We start from the raw sequence: 12,749 nt of genomic DNA on the forward strand, positions 1-12,749 counted from the left end.
AAAGACAAATATTTCACTTACTACATAAATCATCATAATAATTAGTATATTTCTCACACACCATTATTATGGTAATATATAAGGAATAAAAAACACATGATAACATGCATGTCTTGTTAACTCATTCACGCTTACCTAGATTTTTTTTTCTTTCTTTTTCTTCAAACAAAATAATTACAGATCTAATATTTTTTTCCGATAAGACGACAGTAACAGAAGCTTCATCGAAGCCGGAGTCGCATTTCTGCTACTGCTCTCTTGGTAGAAATGGTAAGGTCTTTGTTAAGATTGATAATGGGAGAAACGGGGAGTCCCGATAGTTCAGTTGGTAGAGCACTCGTTTCACACGACAAAGGGACCGAGATCGATCCTGGTTGAAGATATCTTTTTCTGACCCCCTCCCCCTCCCTTGTCTATCAAGTAGTGACTAGTCTGTTAGATCTGGCTGAAAGTACTTTGCGATAGACCAAAGTAGTATCCTAACGTAGCAGGCAATACCTATTGTCCGCTTCACGCTTTTGAAGCCAATATAAACCCAGGGTCATGGGCTTAATGGCTAAAAATAACTAATGGGATAAATTAATGATTTGGTTATTATAGCAACCTCGCACACTGATTGTAAAGGTTTAACTGCACACAAACCGCCACCTGTTGGTTGATAAACCTACCATGAAATCTACTTTAATTATTTTGATGTGCTGTGTACTGTTTACCGCACATGATAATTGAAACCATTGAATACATTATGGTAGTATTTATCAAGAAACATCATCATCATCATCATCATCATCATCATCATCATCGCCATCACCATCATCATTATTACAATCACCACCGTCATCATCATCATCATCATTACCACAACCAACACACCACTGTCATCATCATTAACATCATCATCACCACCACCACACCACCACCATCATTTAACATAGACATTTGAATCAATAATACAATACAATGATAAAACACACATTGATGTCCGACATGGGATGCACCCCGACATGTCAACAACAAAAAACCTTTCAATCTTGACGATTACAATTGATACCCCATTGAACTAGATAGGTTGAAATTCACAACAATGGATTTCATATCGGAATACGAATTCAATCGAATGTTTACAAAAACAAATGTCATTGTTATTTCATTTGGCGTGTAGGTATTCCATTTGCGCTCTCTCTCTCTCTCTATCTATCTATCTCTCTCTCTCTTTGTCTCTCTCCGTTTTAAAATTTGTAGTGTAGTCCAACCGACCAGGGGATGTGCTGTATCCAACATTACATGGATTTTGTTAATAGATGAATGATGAAGACAGCAGAGAGAGAGAGAGAGAGAGAGAGAGAGAGAGAGAGAGAGAGAGAGAGAGAGAGAGAGAGAGAGAGAGAGAGAGAATGACACAGAGAGATAAATATAGAGAGAGACAGACAGAGAGACACACACACACACACACACACACACAGAGAGAGAGAGAGAGAGAGAGAGAGAGAGAGAGAGAGAGAGAGAGAGAGAGAGAAGCTGATTTAAAATTACACTATGACATGATTTTACAGTAATCACCGCTACAATCCACCCCCCCCCCCCCCCCCCCCCAACAAAACATCCCTCCCGTGCATTCATTAGGCATTGTTAAAGGGACATTCATAAATTAATCCCCACAATGCAACCCTTCGTAATCCCATCTGCCCGAGGGAATTCACAACAGATACATGGCCATCAATGTAAATCAACATTGAATATTCATTATAATGTTATACTTCGATAAATTCTTTTTATTTCCCCTTTCTTTTCCTTCCTTTATTTTGTGCTTACATTTTGGTCGGGTTTTTAAAAATGTTATTTCAAACATTTATCGATGAAGGTGTCCCCGACGTGTACTTATTTACAGTTCTGATAACCCACATCGATCTGGGCTCATAATAATTGTAATAGAATTACATACATATTCTAAAAACAACGCAAAAATATTGTTCAATACAACAGTAACAACTGAAGAACAAGCCCTTAATTACGTTCGGTTCAGACATGCACGACCTCGAACTAGTCAATATTCTTGAACCTCAAGCTTTTTAAAATGTTAGTTTTTGTGTTTTTGGGGGGGGGGGGGGGGGGGGGGGGGGGGGGGGGGGGGGGGGGGGGGGGGGGGGGGGCTTTCAAATTGCAAGGGCATGGAAATAATATAATATTATATTTTTTAAAAACCCAGGTGTTTTTACTATTGCTCAAATTCACCACAATTAGATGTAAACAAACATGAATGTAACAGCATAAAAAAAAAAGAACAAAATACCAAACACGGAACATATCGGGCTCAAAACCCTTCTTCAGCCAACAATTGTTGTTGGCTGAAGAAGGGGTTTTCGCCCTCAGGTTTGTTCATTACTTTTTTACAGTCCACAGCCTCTAGCAGCTTAGTATGACCACTGGATGCTAAGATGGGTATATTTTCGACTCGTCCAAACATTTTCTCAACGTGTCTTCTACGCTTCATTATCTTTTTATGGCATCCTCAAAATAATCGTTCATGTTTTTATTTCTTTATCTCGTCTGATTCTTTTCTCAACATCAACCAGAACCGCCCCTCTCACCTTCCAGTAATCTTTCTATCTATCTACTTGGTCAATCAATCCATCCACCCTGCCATCCACCTTTCTGCCCATCCATCCACTTGTTCATCCACTCCACTTATCTGTCTACCCATCCATCCATTCATCTATCGACGCAAGAGATGTTATCCATCAATCAATAATATTACATTTTATGATCTAGTCTCTCTCTCTCTCTCTCTCTCTCTCTCTCTCTCTTCCTCTCCCCCCTTCTCTCTCTCTCTCTCTCTGTGTATGTGTGTGCATCTTTCTCTCTCTCCTTCCCTCCGTCTCATCTGTCTTCACATTTCGTCTTGAAACAATATGCGTGTCATCTCTCCTTAAATTGAAACTAGGCTCTTGCTGGTCGATAGAATTATATTTTTTGAAGACAATAATACAAATGGGAATAGACAGATAGGCTTCTTCCCTCTCTCTCTCTCTCTCTCTCTCTCTCTCTCTCTCCCTCACACACACACACACACAAACATGTGCTCACACCTAAGCACGCACAAACCCACCAACCCACAGCGCGCGCGCGCGCGCGCGAGAGAGAGAGAGAGAGAGACTAATAACTAGAGATAGAAAAACAGACAGACGAAAGGCACATTATCTATAGATATAGCTAGAGAAAAAAATGAATAAATGACTGAATGGTTGGATGGATGGATGAATGGGTAAATGGATGGGCAGATAGATATTTAGATTGATTGATAGGCAGATAGATATACTTACCGGCAAAAGTTACACTGAAATGATATCGGTTATAGAGGAGGCTTACTTTCAGAATGATCATATTCTAAAATTTGATTTAAACAGTGAGTAGTTTTTCTGGTTGTTATCGATTCCTTGTTCTAAACAATCACGATTTAAAAAGAAAAAAATAATTAATAAAACGCCTAAAAGTCAATATCAAATATGGGCACAGCTTGCTTGAATTGCAGCGTTGCATCTGTAGGTGCGAGTTCAGCAATTTGTAAAAATCTCTGTTGGTGACCTCCTCCCAAGCATGATTAATGTCTGCAGCAAGTTGGGCAGCTGTACGAGGCGTTTGTTCCATCTTATTGATATATCTTTGGATATTGTTCCACTTATGTTATATAGGATTTAGATCCAGAAAACAAGGTGGGTGCTGAAACAGGCGGACGTTGTTTGCCTCTAGAAACAGCCTTGTTGCATTTGCCGTATTATGTAGCCGAGCATTATCTTTTAGAAAATGATGTTTTCATGTTTTTTTTTTCCAAAAATGGTAACCAGAGACGACTGGATGAGCTGGTCAATGTGTCGCTGTGTCATTACTACATTTCTACGATGTTTTGCAAGATGGTAGGCACTTCGCGTTTGCTGATTTTGGAATGGGATCCCAAATCATGACGCGGGCAACTCCCCTGGAGTCATTATATCGCCATCTGCAAATCAATTTCTGACGCGTCCATCGGATGTGTCAACGAAGAATCTGCTTTCGACGCTGAAAGGCACCATCCTCCATTGCTTTTGGCGCCAATCAATGTGCTTTCGTGCTCACTGCAGTCTATGTTGTAGATGATGATCACAAAGAGGGGCTTTGATTGTAGTCTTCTGCAAACGAGTTCTCCTGCCGCTAGTCTCCCACGAACATTTCTCTCACTATTGACTTTCTATGAGTTTTTCTGGTTTGGCTCGTCGTATTTGAAGCAATTTGAAATTAATTTCGTATTGTTGGCGTACGGTCTTATGCGGGAGTCGTTATTTTATGTTTTCCATCATGTGGACCTGCGCTGGTGGAGACAGTCGCTTGAAACTTGGTTAGTGGTCATGTGCACATCCAAAGCTGTTGTCACTTTTCTAGTTCTTTGTATAGCCAAATCGCCAAATGACGATTTTCGGTTAAAAAATCTTGGCATCGTTGCACAGATTCTGTACACGTGAATGGAATACACTTTTCGAGGTGCGATGTTTGTAGGACTGGCCTACGTGACAACACATTATGCTTAGTTACTGCCGTTGTTTACATTCCGAATGTTTACTTTACGACTTTCACCAGCTGGAAACAAATAACGTGCTCAAATACTCTGTGGGACTCACTTGCTGCACGTGGATCATTGCAAATAGCATAATGTGTTGTCACGTAGGCCAGTCTTATCAGTGTACTTAGTTTGAGATCACCTAAAAGTCTCACCCAGACACAAGCACAAGATTCCACTTAGAGGAATGCAATCAAATGTTTACAAATCATTTGTTAAAAATAACAGTACATAACAGAGAAATGATATACAAGGAAAAAAACAAAACTATCATATCCCAAAATTATAATTATACATTCGAATCTTTCCCTCCCAGCCACTGATTCCGCCCAAGGTCAGGACAAAACCAAGTAATCTCATTCCAAGACAAAGACAGAAAGCAATTGGAAAACAGATACGGACGGATAGAGAAAACTGCCAGTACTGCCCTCTCACTCTGGGAGATCGGGAACCCCATCCATGATTAATAAATCTAGATAACGGTATGTCAATACAATAATGAAGGGAAACTGCACACACTAATACGGCTTATTTCCATGTTGCTCCTCTATCTAACATATTATGCAACTCAATTTTCATTCCATGCAGAGGACGTCCTCTGTTTTGTTTTTTAAATTTATTTTAAAAAAAGATAACATACAAATTATATTTACTTAACGTGCTAAAAGCGCCTTACAAGGGGTCACTAGCCAACAGTAACACTTAACATGGAGAATTAGAGATGATGCCTGTTAGGCGATATTACACCCCCTTCCCCTCACACACACACACACACACACACACAGAGAGAGAGAGAGAGAGAGAGAGAGAGAGAGAGAGAGAGAGAGAGAGAGAGAGAGAGAGAGAGAAAACGCTGTTAAATGTCAGATACTCATTTTACACCTGAGCACGTGAGAGAATCTGAGTCAAGAGCCTTTTCCAAGGACTCAACTATCTGGGCGGGACTCGAACCCTGGGCCGTCCGGCGAGTGTCATATCACAAGACCGCATAACCGCACGATGTAATAATACATATTATGTGATATAACAACAGAACAGTTTTCCTGAGCATACTTAAAATCGCTGTCATCCTCTGACCGACCGACACCTTCTTCTTCCTGTTCCTTTATGATTACAGTCTCAGATAGTGAAGAAATGTGTGGCAATATTATGTGTTGTGAAATCATTCTCGAAACTGTTGTATTTGACTAGTTATGTTTCTATGTTGGAGCTGGTAGATTGTTTCACAGTCTTATGATAGAATTGTACTTGTAAAAGTCTTCTATCTCAAAGATTGTTCCTATATCATGAGGCTTAAGCAAAAACAAAACAAAACAAACAGAAATATTTTTTAAAATACCAAAAAGAAAAAAAAAAGAAAATGAAAAGAACAAAAAAACAAAAAAACAAAAAACAAAACAAAACAAAACAAAAAAAACAAAAAAAAACAACAACAAATAAACGAAAACACAAACAAAACAAAGAACCTCAAAAACAAACTAACAAAACAAACAAAATGTATCTTTTGTATTTTAAGGACATAATCCTGTTTAATATTTTCATCTTCTTTCTTCTCTCTTCTTGTATCACCTACTGGTACGCCTGATAGTAGTCTCTCTCAATATTCCTGGTACCGTAGACCTAAAAACAAAATTATACTATCATCGTCCACTTAAGACGGTCGCCAATCCTAAATTATAATGACCGTTTCATTATCCAGTCTGTGGTTACGATTACGATCCAGTGCAGATTTACAGTTAACCCACACGGTGCCACTGTCATGTCCTGTTAACCCACGATCATCAATCGATATCCTCATTTAACCATCGCTCTTTCGCCTTGAAGGCGTCAGTGCCAGACTATAAAATGGCCTTGCAACAAGTCAATCTTCGAACTATATGGCTGACTCTGCTTAAAATGGAGGAATATTAAAGGTTTGCTTTCAATTTCATTCTGATCGATTGCCATCTCTAAAAGACCATTTAATCCTTTGCGCAAATCTGTTATTTTAGTCCTAGACTTACTCCATAATGACGTAACCATTCATTTTATACTTTTTCAAATTTCTGTCCTATTTATTTTAACTGGTATGGATCCTACACTGTCCAGTAATGGATTAGCGAGAATTTTATAACGTCTTTCTTTAATATATTTTGGGCAGCTTGAGGTGTAGTTTTAAAGCTTAAACGACGCTTCCGACATTTTAAGGTAATTTCACCACTGATGAGAAGAAAAACAATACACAGCATGAGGTAACATATAAATCTATTAAGAGCTCAGTAAGCGCAATATTTACGAAAGTCTACCAAAAGGTAAGGAAAAGGGGACTAAATAATATTTTGAAAGATGTTTTTTCTCTTAAGTAAACCCATTCAAAAAGTTAGGAGATTTAAATTTGTCTAAAACTGAATCCTTATACGGCGGCCCAGATCTTTCAAACAACAGGTTGTCAGACGAACACAATCCCATTTCTGCCGCACTCTCGAAAAACCCATATTTAAAAATTTGGCCAGAAACTCGTCCTTCAAATATCGATCGATTGAAATGACCCTTATCTTTTCAAAAACTCTCAAACCTGGGACTTCGCGAATTACCAGGTTGTCCCAGGTTTGAGAGTTTTTGCCAAGATGAGGGTAATTTCAATCGATCAATATGTGAAGGACGAGTTTTCTGGCCAATTTTTTAAATATGTCTTTTTTCAGAGTACGGCAGATTTATTGTTATGAAATTTAATTACTAGATTATTTTAACGAGCATCCCATCTGTTTAGTCCAAAACACATTAACCAGTTAACGGTCGTATTTTGGAACAATTCGTATTGAAAAATTTGTTCAGAAAACCCGTCCTTAAAATATCGATCGATTTAAATGACCCTCATTTTGGCAAAAAAAAAACAAAAAAACCCCACAAAAAACCCCCTCAAATCTGGGACTTCGCATCAAGAAATTTGACTCCAAATGACAAAATACCTTTCATTCCATATGACCAGATATTTATATTTTTACTCCGAACATCGATGTATTAAGATGACCCGACGACTTCTCGTGAGTAAAGAGCCTAAACGATGCGTCAATCAGAGCGGAGATCGAACCCAGGACCTTCCTATCAGAGGGCGAGTGTCATACCACAGGACCACACAGTGGCATAGAAGGCTTGTTGCATACATTACACACAAATGCATAATAGGAAACGCTTTCTGCCCAAAATGACAAAAACGTGTTTTGTCCGAGTAAGAAAACATTGGTCTCCGAAAAAAATCAATATGAGGTAATATTGAATCACACAACAACCAATTCTATTTCTCTCTCCCCCCCCCCCCCCCCCCCCCCCCCCCCCTTGCATTGCATCTTCCCCGCGGCCGTGATTTGACGGTGCCGACATAGAAATACAAATAATATGTAGATGGGCAGAGATAAATCGAATAGGAGAGCAGGAGAAAAAAAAAGGTGAGAGAGAGAGAGAGAGAGAGAGAGAGAGAGAGAGATAGATAGAGAGAGAGAGAGAGAGAATATGAAAAAGAACAGGGAATAAGAGAGCAAATGGACAGAAAAGCAGATACAAACTATATTAAATAAACATATTATAGGTATACACATACAAGCAGAGAGATAATTGTACAGAAATGGATAGATGGATATCTCTGAATTAAATACATTTCAAAAATACTTCATTGATAAGGCCTACTTCCTTCTTTAAAAAAAAAATGTTTGATAATCTGACGTCAAAAATTATTTATTCTAAACTTAACATCATTACGGACACGTTACTATTTATGGAGAATTATGGACTAATGCAGTGCACAATGGGAATCAATTTGGTTTAAAAGAGTTGTTAATTAGCACACATGGATTATAACATAACATCTACAACGTCCACCTGCTGCCGAGAGTCAATAAAATGCTTAATTAATATTGCATGCCCATTATAACATGTCACAATAAGGTCGTGACTTGAACCCCCCCCCCCCCCCCCCCCCCCCCCCCCCCCAAAAAAAAAAAAAAAAAAAATTAAATAGATAAAAAATAATAATAATAAATAAACAAAAAACAAACAAACAAAAACAACAAAAACAACCAAAAACAAAAAACAAAAACACCCAACATCAAACAGCCATGTATTTAAAATTTGGGCTAGAAAATAAAACTCATCCTTGAAATATCAATCGATTAAATTCTTTTTTTCAAAAACTCTTTGAGAGTTTATTTTGGACGGATTTTCTGGTTTATCAGAGCACGGCAGAATCGGGTAGAGAACGAATGAAAGTTGATCTCACTCGGTGAATATTGAGTACGTTTAGACTGCCAGCTGGGTCATTAGTTCTCGCTAAATTCTTTCAATCAGACTATAAACGTTTTAGATAACACATAGTTTTGTGACTGGGTAAGATTTCTTTGGCGGGCAGAACTGGTGAATAGTTTACTTCAGCGTATACCATCATTACGGTCTTCAGGATCCGGTCTACCCCTTCTAGATGCTGTCTACCCGACGTGCAAATAAATATTTGCAGGTCTGATAATCGGAAGCAAGTATGGGCCTATTTTTACATTGTTGTAATAGGGAATAATTTGCGTTGGTTTGAGAATATTTCCATTACAACAATGAAACCGTAACAATTTGTGTTATCAGACCTGCAAATATTTGCACGTTATGTCTACCCCTTCTCCATCCCGTCTACCCGTCTCGCACTTAAAAAAAAAAATTTCAATCCCAAACTGGTGATCCGATAAAAGGTAGAAAAAAGGACGATATATTCCCCACAAACAAAATTTGCTGTTTACAGACTGTACGTGGACAAAAAACAAAAACAAAACAAAACTGACAACAGAATTACTTATGAAATGTTGTAAAGTAAAATGTGCTCAGTGAACAAAAGAGTGACTGTGCTGATGTCGCAAACATCATGACTTAATTAGTGAGATTCAACGACGTATAACCCAATTTACTCGGCTCATAACTGGTTCAATTCAAGTTACAATATATCTATATTAACCCCCCCCCCCCACCCACCCCGGAGATTTCAAAGAAGAAAACACATTCACAATGGGAAAAAAATCTTGTAATTTGTCGTGAATTTCAAGTCCAAAAGGAGTTGGAATTGAAAGTATCTTTTGCCTGAATTTAGAAAAAAGGAGGAACTGTGTCCTAAGAAAAATTTGGCACATACGGGGAGTTGGAAATCATTTCAGAACACTTGAGTTATTTTAACGTGAAGGCAATCTGATCGCCATGACTCTCATCAACAAAGCAAGAAGAAAGAGTTCCCTTCACCCAAATCACATCCAATTCCTCAATCAGAACTTGCAGGTTCCACAAAATGTAAGTATATTTAATTTCTCACTCACTGGTTTTTAGATAGAAAACGGTTAACATCAAACTACCAGTTGGTAGTAAATATAATTCACTGATTGGGTAGCTTGATTTTTAGATCTGTCGGAATGCACTTTGCAATAGTGTCCTGTCAAAAAATACGGCAAGAAATTGTTACCGTCCGTTTAACACGGAGGGTCCCGCTAGCTCAGGTGTTGGTAGAGCACTCGCTTCACACACATAAAGAGACCAAGATGGATCCCAAGTGCAGTCGAGATTTTATTCTGACCCCCCTTGTCCACCCAACAGTGATTGGTAGCTGGATCTGTTAGACCAGGCGGAAAGGACTTTGCGATAGACTAGAGTCCTATCCAAAGGATAGCAAGCAATTGCTATTGTCCGTTTCACGCTATCGAAACCGGGATAAACTTCCGCTCCATGGGCCTAATGACTATGAACTCTGAAGGACTACTACTTTAACATGACAGAAACAAACTCCCCCCAATACCTTGGGTGGCATGGCTGGGTTAGGCTGCATTCTGATATCACAATACCGTTTTTATTTCGTTATGTTGTTGTTGCCGCTTGTTTTTCATTTTGATTTGGTTTTTGCCTGCTAGAGAGCCATTTTGTTCTGATCACTCCCTCTCCATCGTATCATAGATTAATATGATTCAATTCAATTCAAATGTCTATTTTTTTTTGCACTTGCAAGTAAAATCAATAATAAAGCAAAGCAAATAATAATAATAATAATAATAATAATAATAATAATAATAATAATAATAATAATAATAATAATAATAATAATAATAATAATAATAATAATAATAATAATAATAATATATGCGTCAAACGTATAGGAAGAACAAAGTTGACGTCATGCAGTTCTTCCTTATAGTATTCAGGTCACCGGAGAGGTGGTAAGTTCTTACCTTTCTCTCATGAACGTTAAAGTTTATAGTTAGTTTTTGGTATGTGTCACAATCGTTTTCACATTTGCTATTATTATGTCGAACAAGTTAGTTCTATACTATGAAAAAAAAAAGATACGTATGCGATATCCTTAGAGTTTACAATAAGCAAAACAAAAGAAAACAATAAGCGTCAATATTCCTCTATACTTGGCGATAAAGACTTGAATTATCTTCCTAATGGCATTGGCATAGTGATTTAAACTAATTTTACAGTGCATAAACACACTTCGAGACTTATACACAAAAATGAATAGAACAGCTTAAAAAAGACACGATATCAAACACGGAACGTTTCGGGCTCAAAACTCTTCCTCAGTCAACAACAAAATACAAAACAAACAACAACAACAACAAAACAAAATTACTTTCAAATCCAGATAAACGGCAAGACGGCAGAGAAATATTTCTCCAGTCGAGAGTCTAATTTTTGGGGGGATTTTTTTCTTATATTTTTCTTTCTTGCTTTGTCTGGTACTGTTTCATACACACTTTTTTTCAGAATCTTGATCTTACACCAGTGCCTGCTCCCTCAGTTGTCACTTTATTATCTAGCAAAGCTTTTTTTTTCCGTCGAGTCTTACAAATCCAGCTATTAGATCGCTACTGGGTGGACAGAGGGGTGAGGGAAAAAACCCCAACAAACTGGACTGCACCCAAGACATTCCTTTTGCTGGGTCGGAAGTTCTTTACCAACTGAATTAATTGAGAGCTGTGTGTCATGTTTAACTCATAAGTGGTAAATCTCGCCATTCTCATAATACGAGTATAACAACTGTTCCTTTTCCGTTTACGTTGCACTACCAGGCACTCACAAAACTCCTTTTTATGTTTATTTCCTTTTGGGCCAAAGATGGTTTTACTTAAATACATGTGAATTGTGATGGCCTTTAAAACAGGTGATTTCGAAAAAGTTTGCAAAGAAAACTCACGTTTAAGACATTTTGGCAAGTTGAGGCTCATTATGATTCATCGATATTTGTATATCGTTGTAGCCAGAACGGAAAAGGCGTTTTATCAGTGTCCGACGCACTAATCGTTTTCAAGTGACGAGCCTTGGCAAATATTTATACATTTCCAAAGTGAGTGGATGGGCTAGGAATTGAACGGGCTTATTCAGTCAAATTCTCACCTGTAGCATGATTAAAGTTTAACGAATTTCTGTGCAATATCAATTCTCTTTCGCTAAAACACGCAACTGTGAATCTTGAAATAATATTAAAGATATGTAAGTAACAAAACGCTTTATAAAAACATGACGTTAGGTAAATATGTAATAAATAATCACCACACCTACATTCAAATCTAGAGTAAACAAACGCTCATACACGATTTTACAAACGAAAACGAGGAGGCATCGAGTACCTGAAGCCAACTCTTCCCTTGGCAAAAACCGAGTCGATTGGTCATGTCCACAAATCCGCCTTTAATACTATTTTGAAATGTTTGGTCACGCATTAGTGCAGAGATAGAAGAAGGAAGTCATTTCTCGTTACCAGTCACAGGGAGGTTTTCAAGGAAGAGTTGGAGGATTTGACGATGACATAACATAGAATGACTGTGACAAACACTTGAATGTAGAATTTAAGAAATAAATTTCGTATGTGCTAATTCCTCTTTTTAAAATCATATTTATTTATTTATCATTTTAGTTATCTTATTATCATAAATTTTATCACGGGATTGGGTAAGCGTTACATGATATGAATTAGTGCAGAATATAGCCCAATCTCGTGAAAGAATTATTTCATCAAAACCTTCAACTTTCTTAAAATGTTGATAAGTCTCTAATCAAAGTGACACTAGCTGAAAAGCTGTGGACTATAAAAACGAAAGTAATAAACAGAAATGAATATTACACTTTCAAAACAGAACAAAATACCAAACACGGAATGTTTCGG

At 37.7% G+C, this 12,749-nt stretch overlaps 2 protein-coding genes across 5 annotated transcripts in view; one reads left to right on the forward strand and one right to left on the reverse strand.

Moving 5' to 3' along the window:
* Positions 1-12,749, reverse strand: part of LOC144964765 (zinc transporter ZIP13-like) — a 70,248-nt gene that overhangs the window by 41,310 nt on the left and 16,189 nt on the right. The window lies entirely within an intron of this gene.
* Positions 1-12,749, forward strand: part of LOC144964764 (uncharacterized) — an 86,534-nt gene that overhangs the window by 22,226 nt on the left and 51,559 nt on the right. Inside the window, exon 2 of one of the 3 annotated variants that reach the window (XM_078899359.1) lies at positions 9,348-9,883. The exons of 1 other annotated variant lie outside the window; for it this stretch is intronic. In XM_078899359.1, coding sequence (XP_078755485.1) covers positions 9,794-9,883 — 90 coding nt within the window. In that variant the 5' untranslated portion in view covers positions 9,348-9,793. Of the gene's footprint in view, positions 1-9,297; positions 9,884-12,749 lie in introns of those variants that run through there. One more of the 3 variants, XM_078899361.1, reaches the window with a different exon arrangement.

This window comes from Berghia stephanieae, chromosome 2 (genome assembly GCF_034508935.2).
Source record: "Berghia stephanieae isolate SIO BIC M18660-M18661 chromosome 2, UCSD_Bste_1.3, whole genome shotgun sequence".
In the NCBI taxonomy this organism is placed as follows: domain Eukaryota; kingdom Metazoa; phylum Mollusca; class Gastropoda; order Nudibranchia; family Aeolidiidae; genus Berghia; species Berghia stephanieae.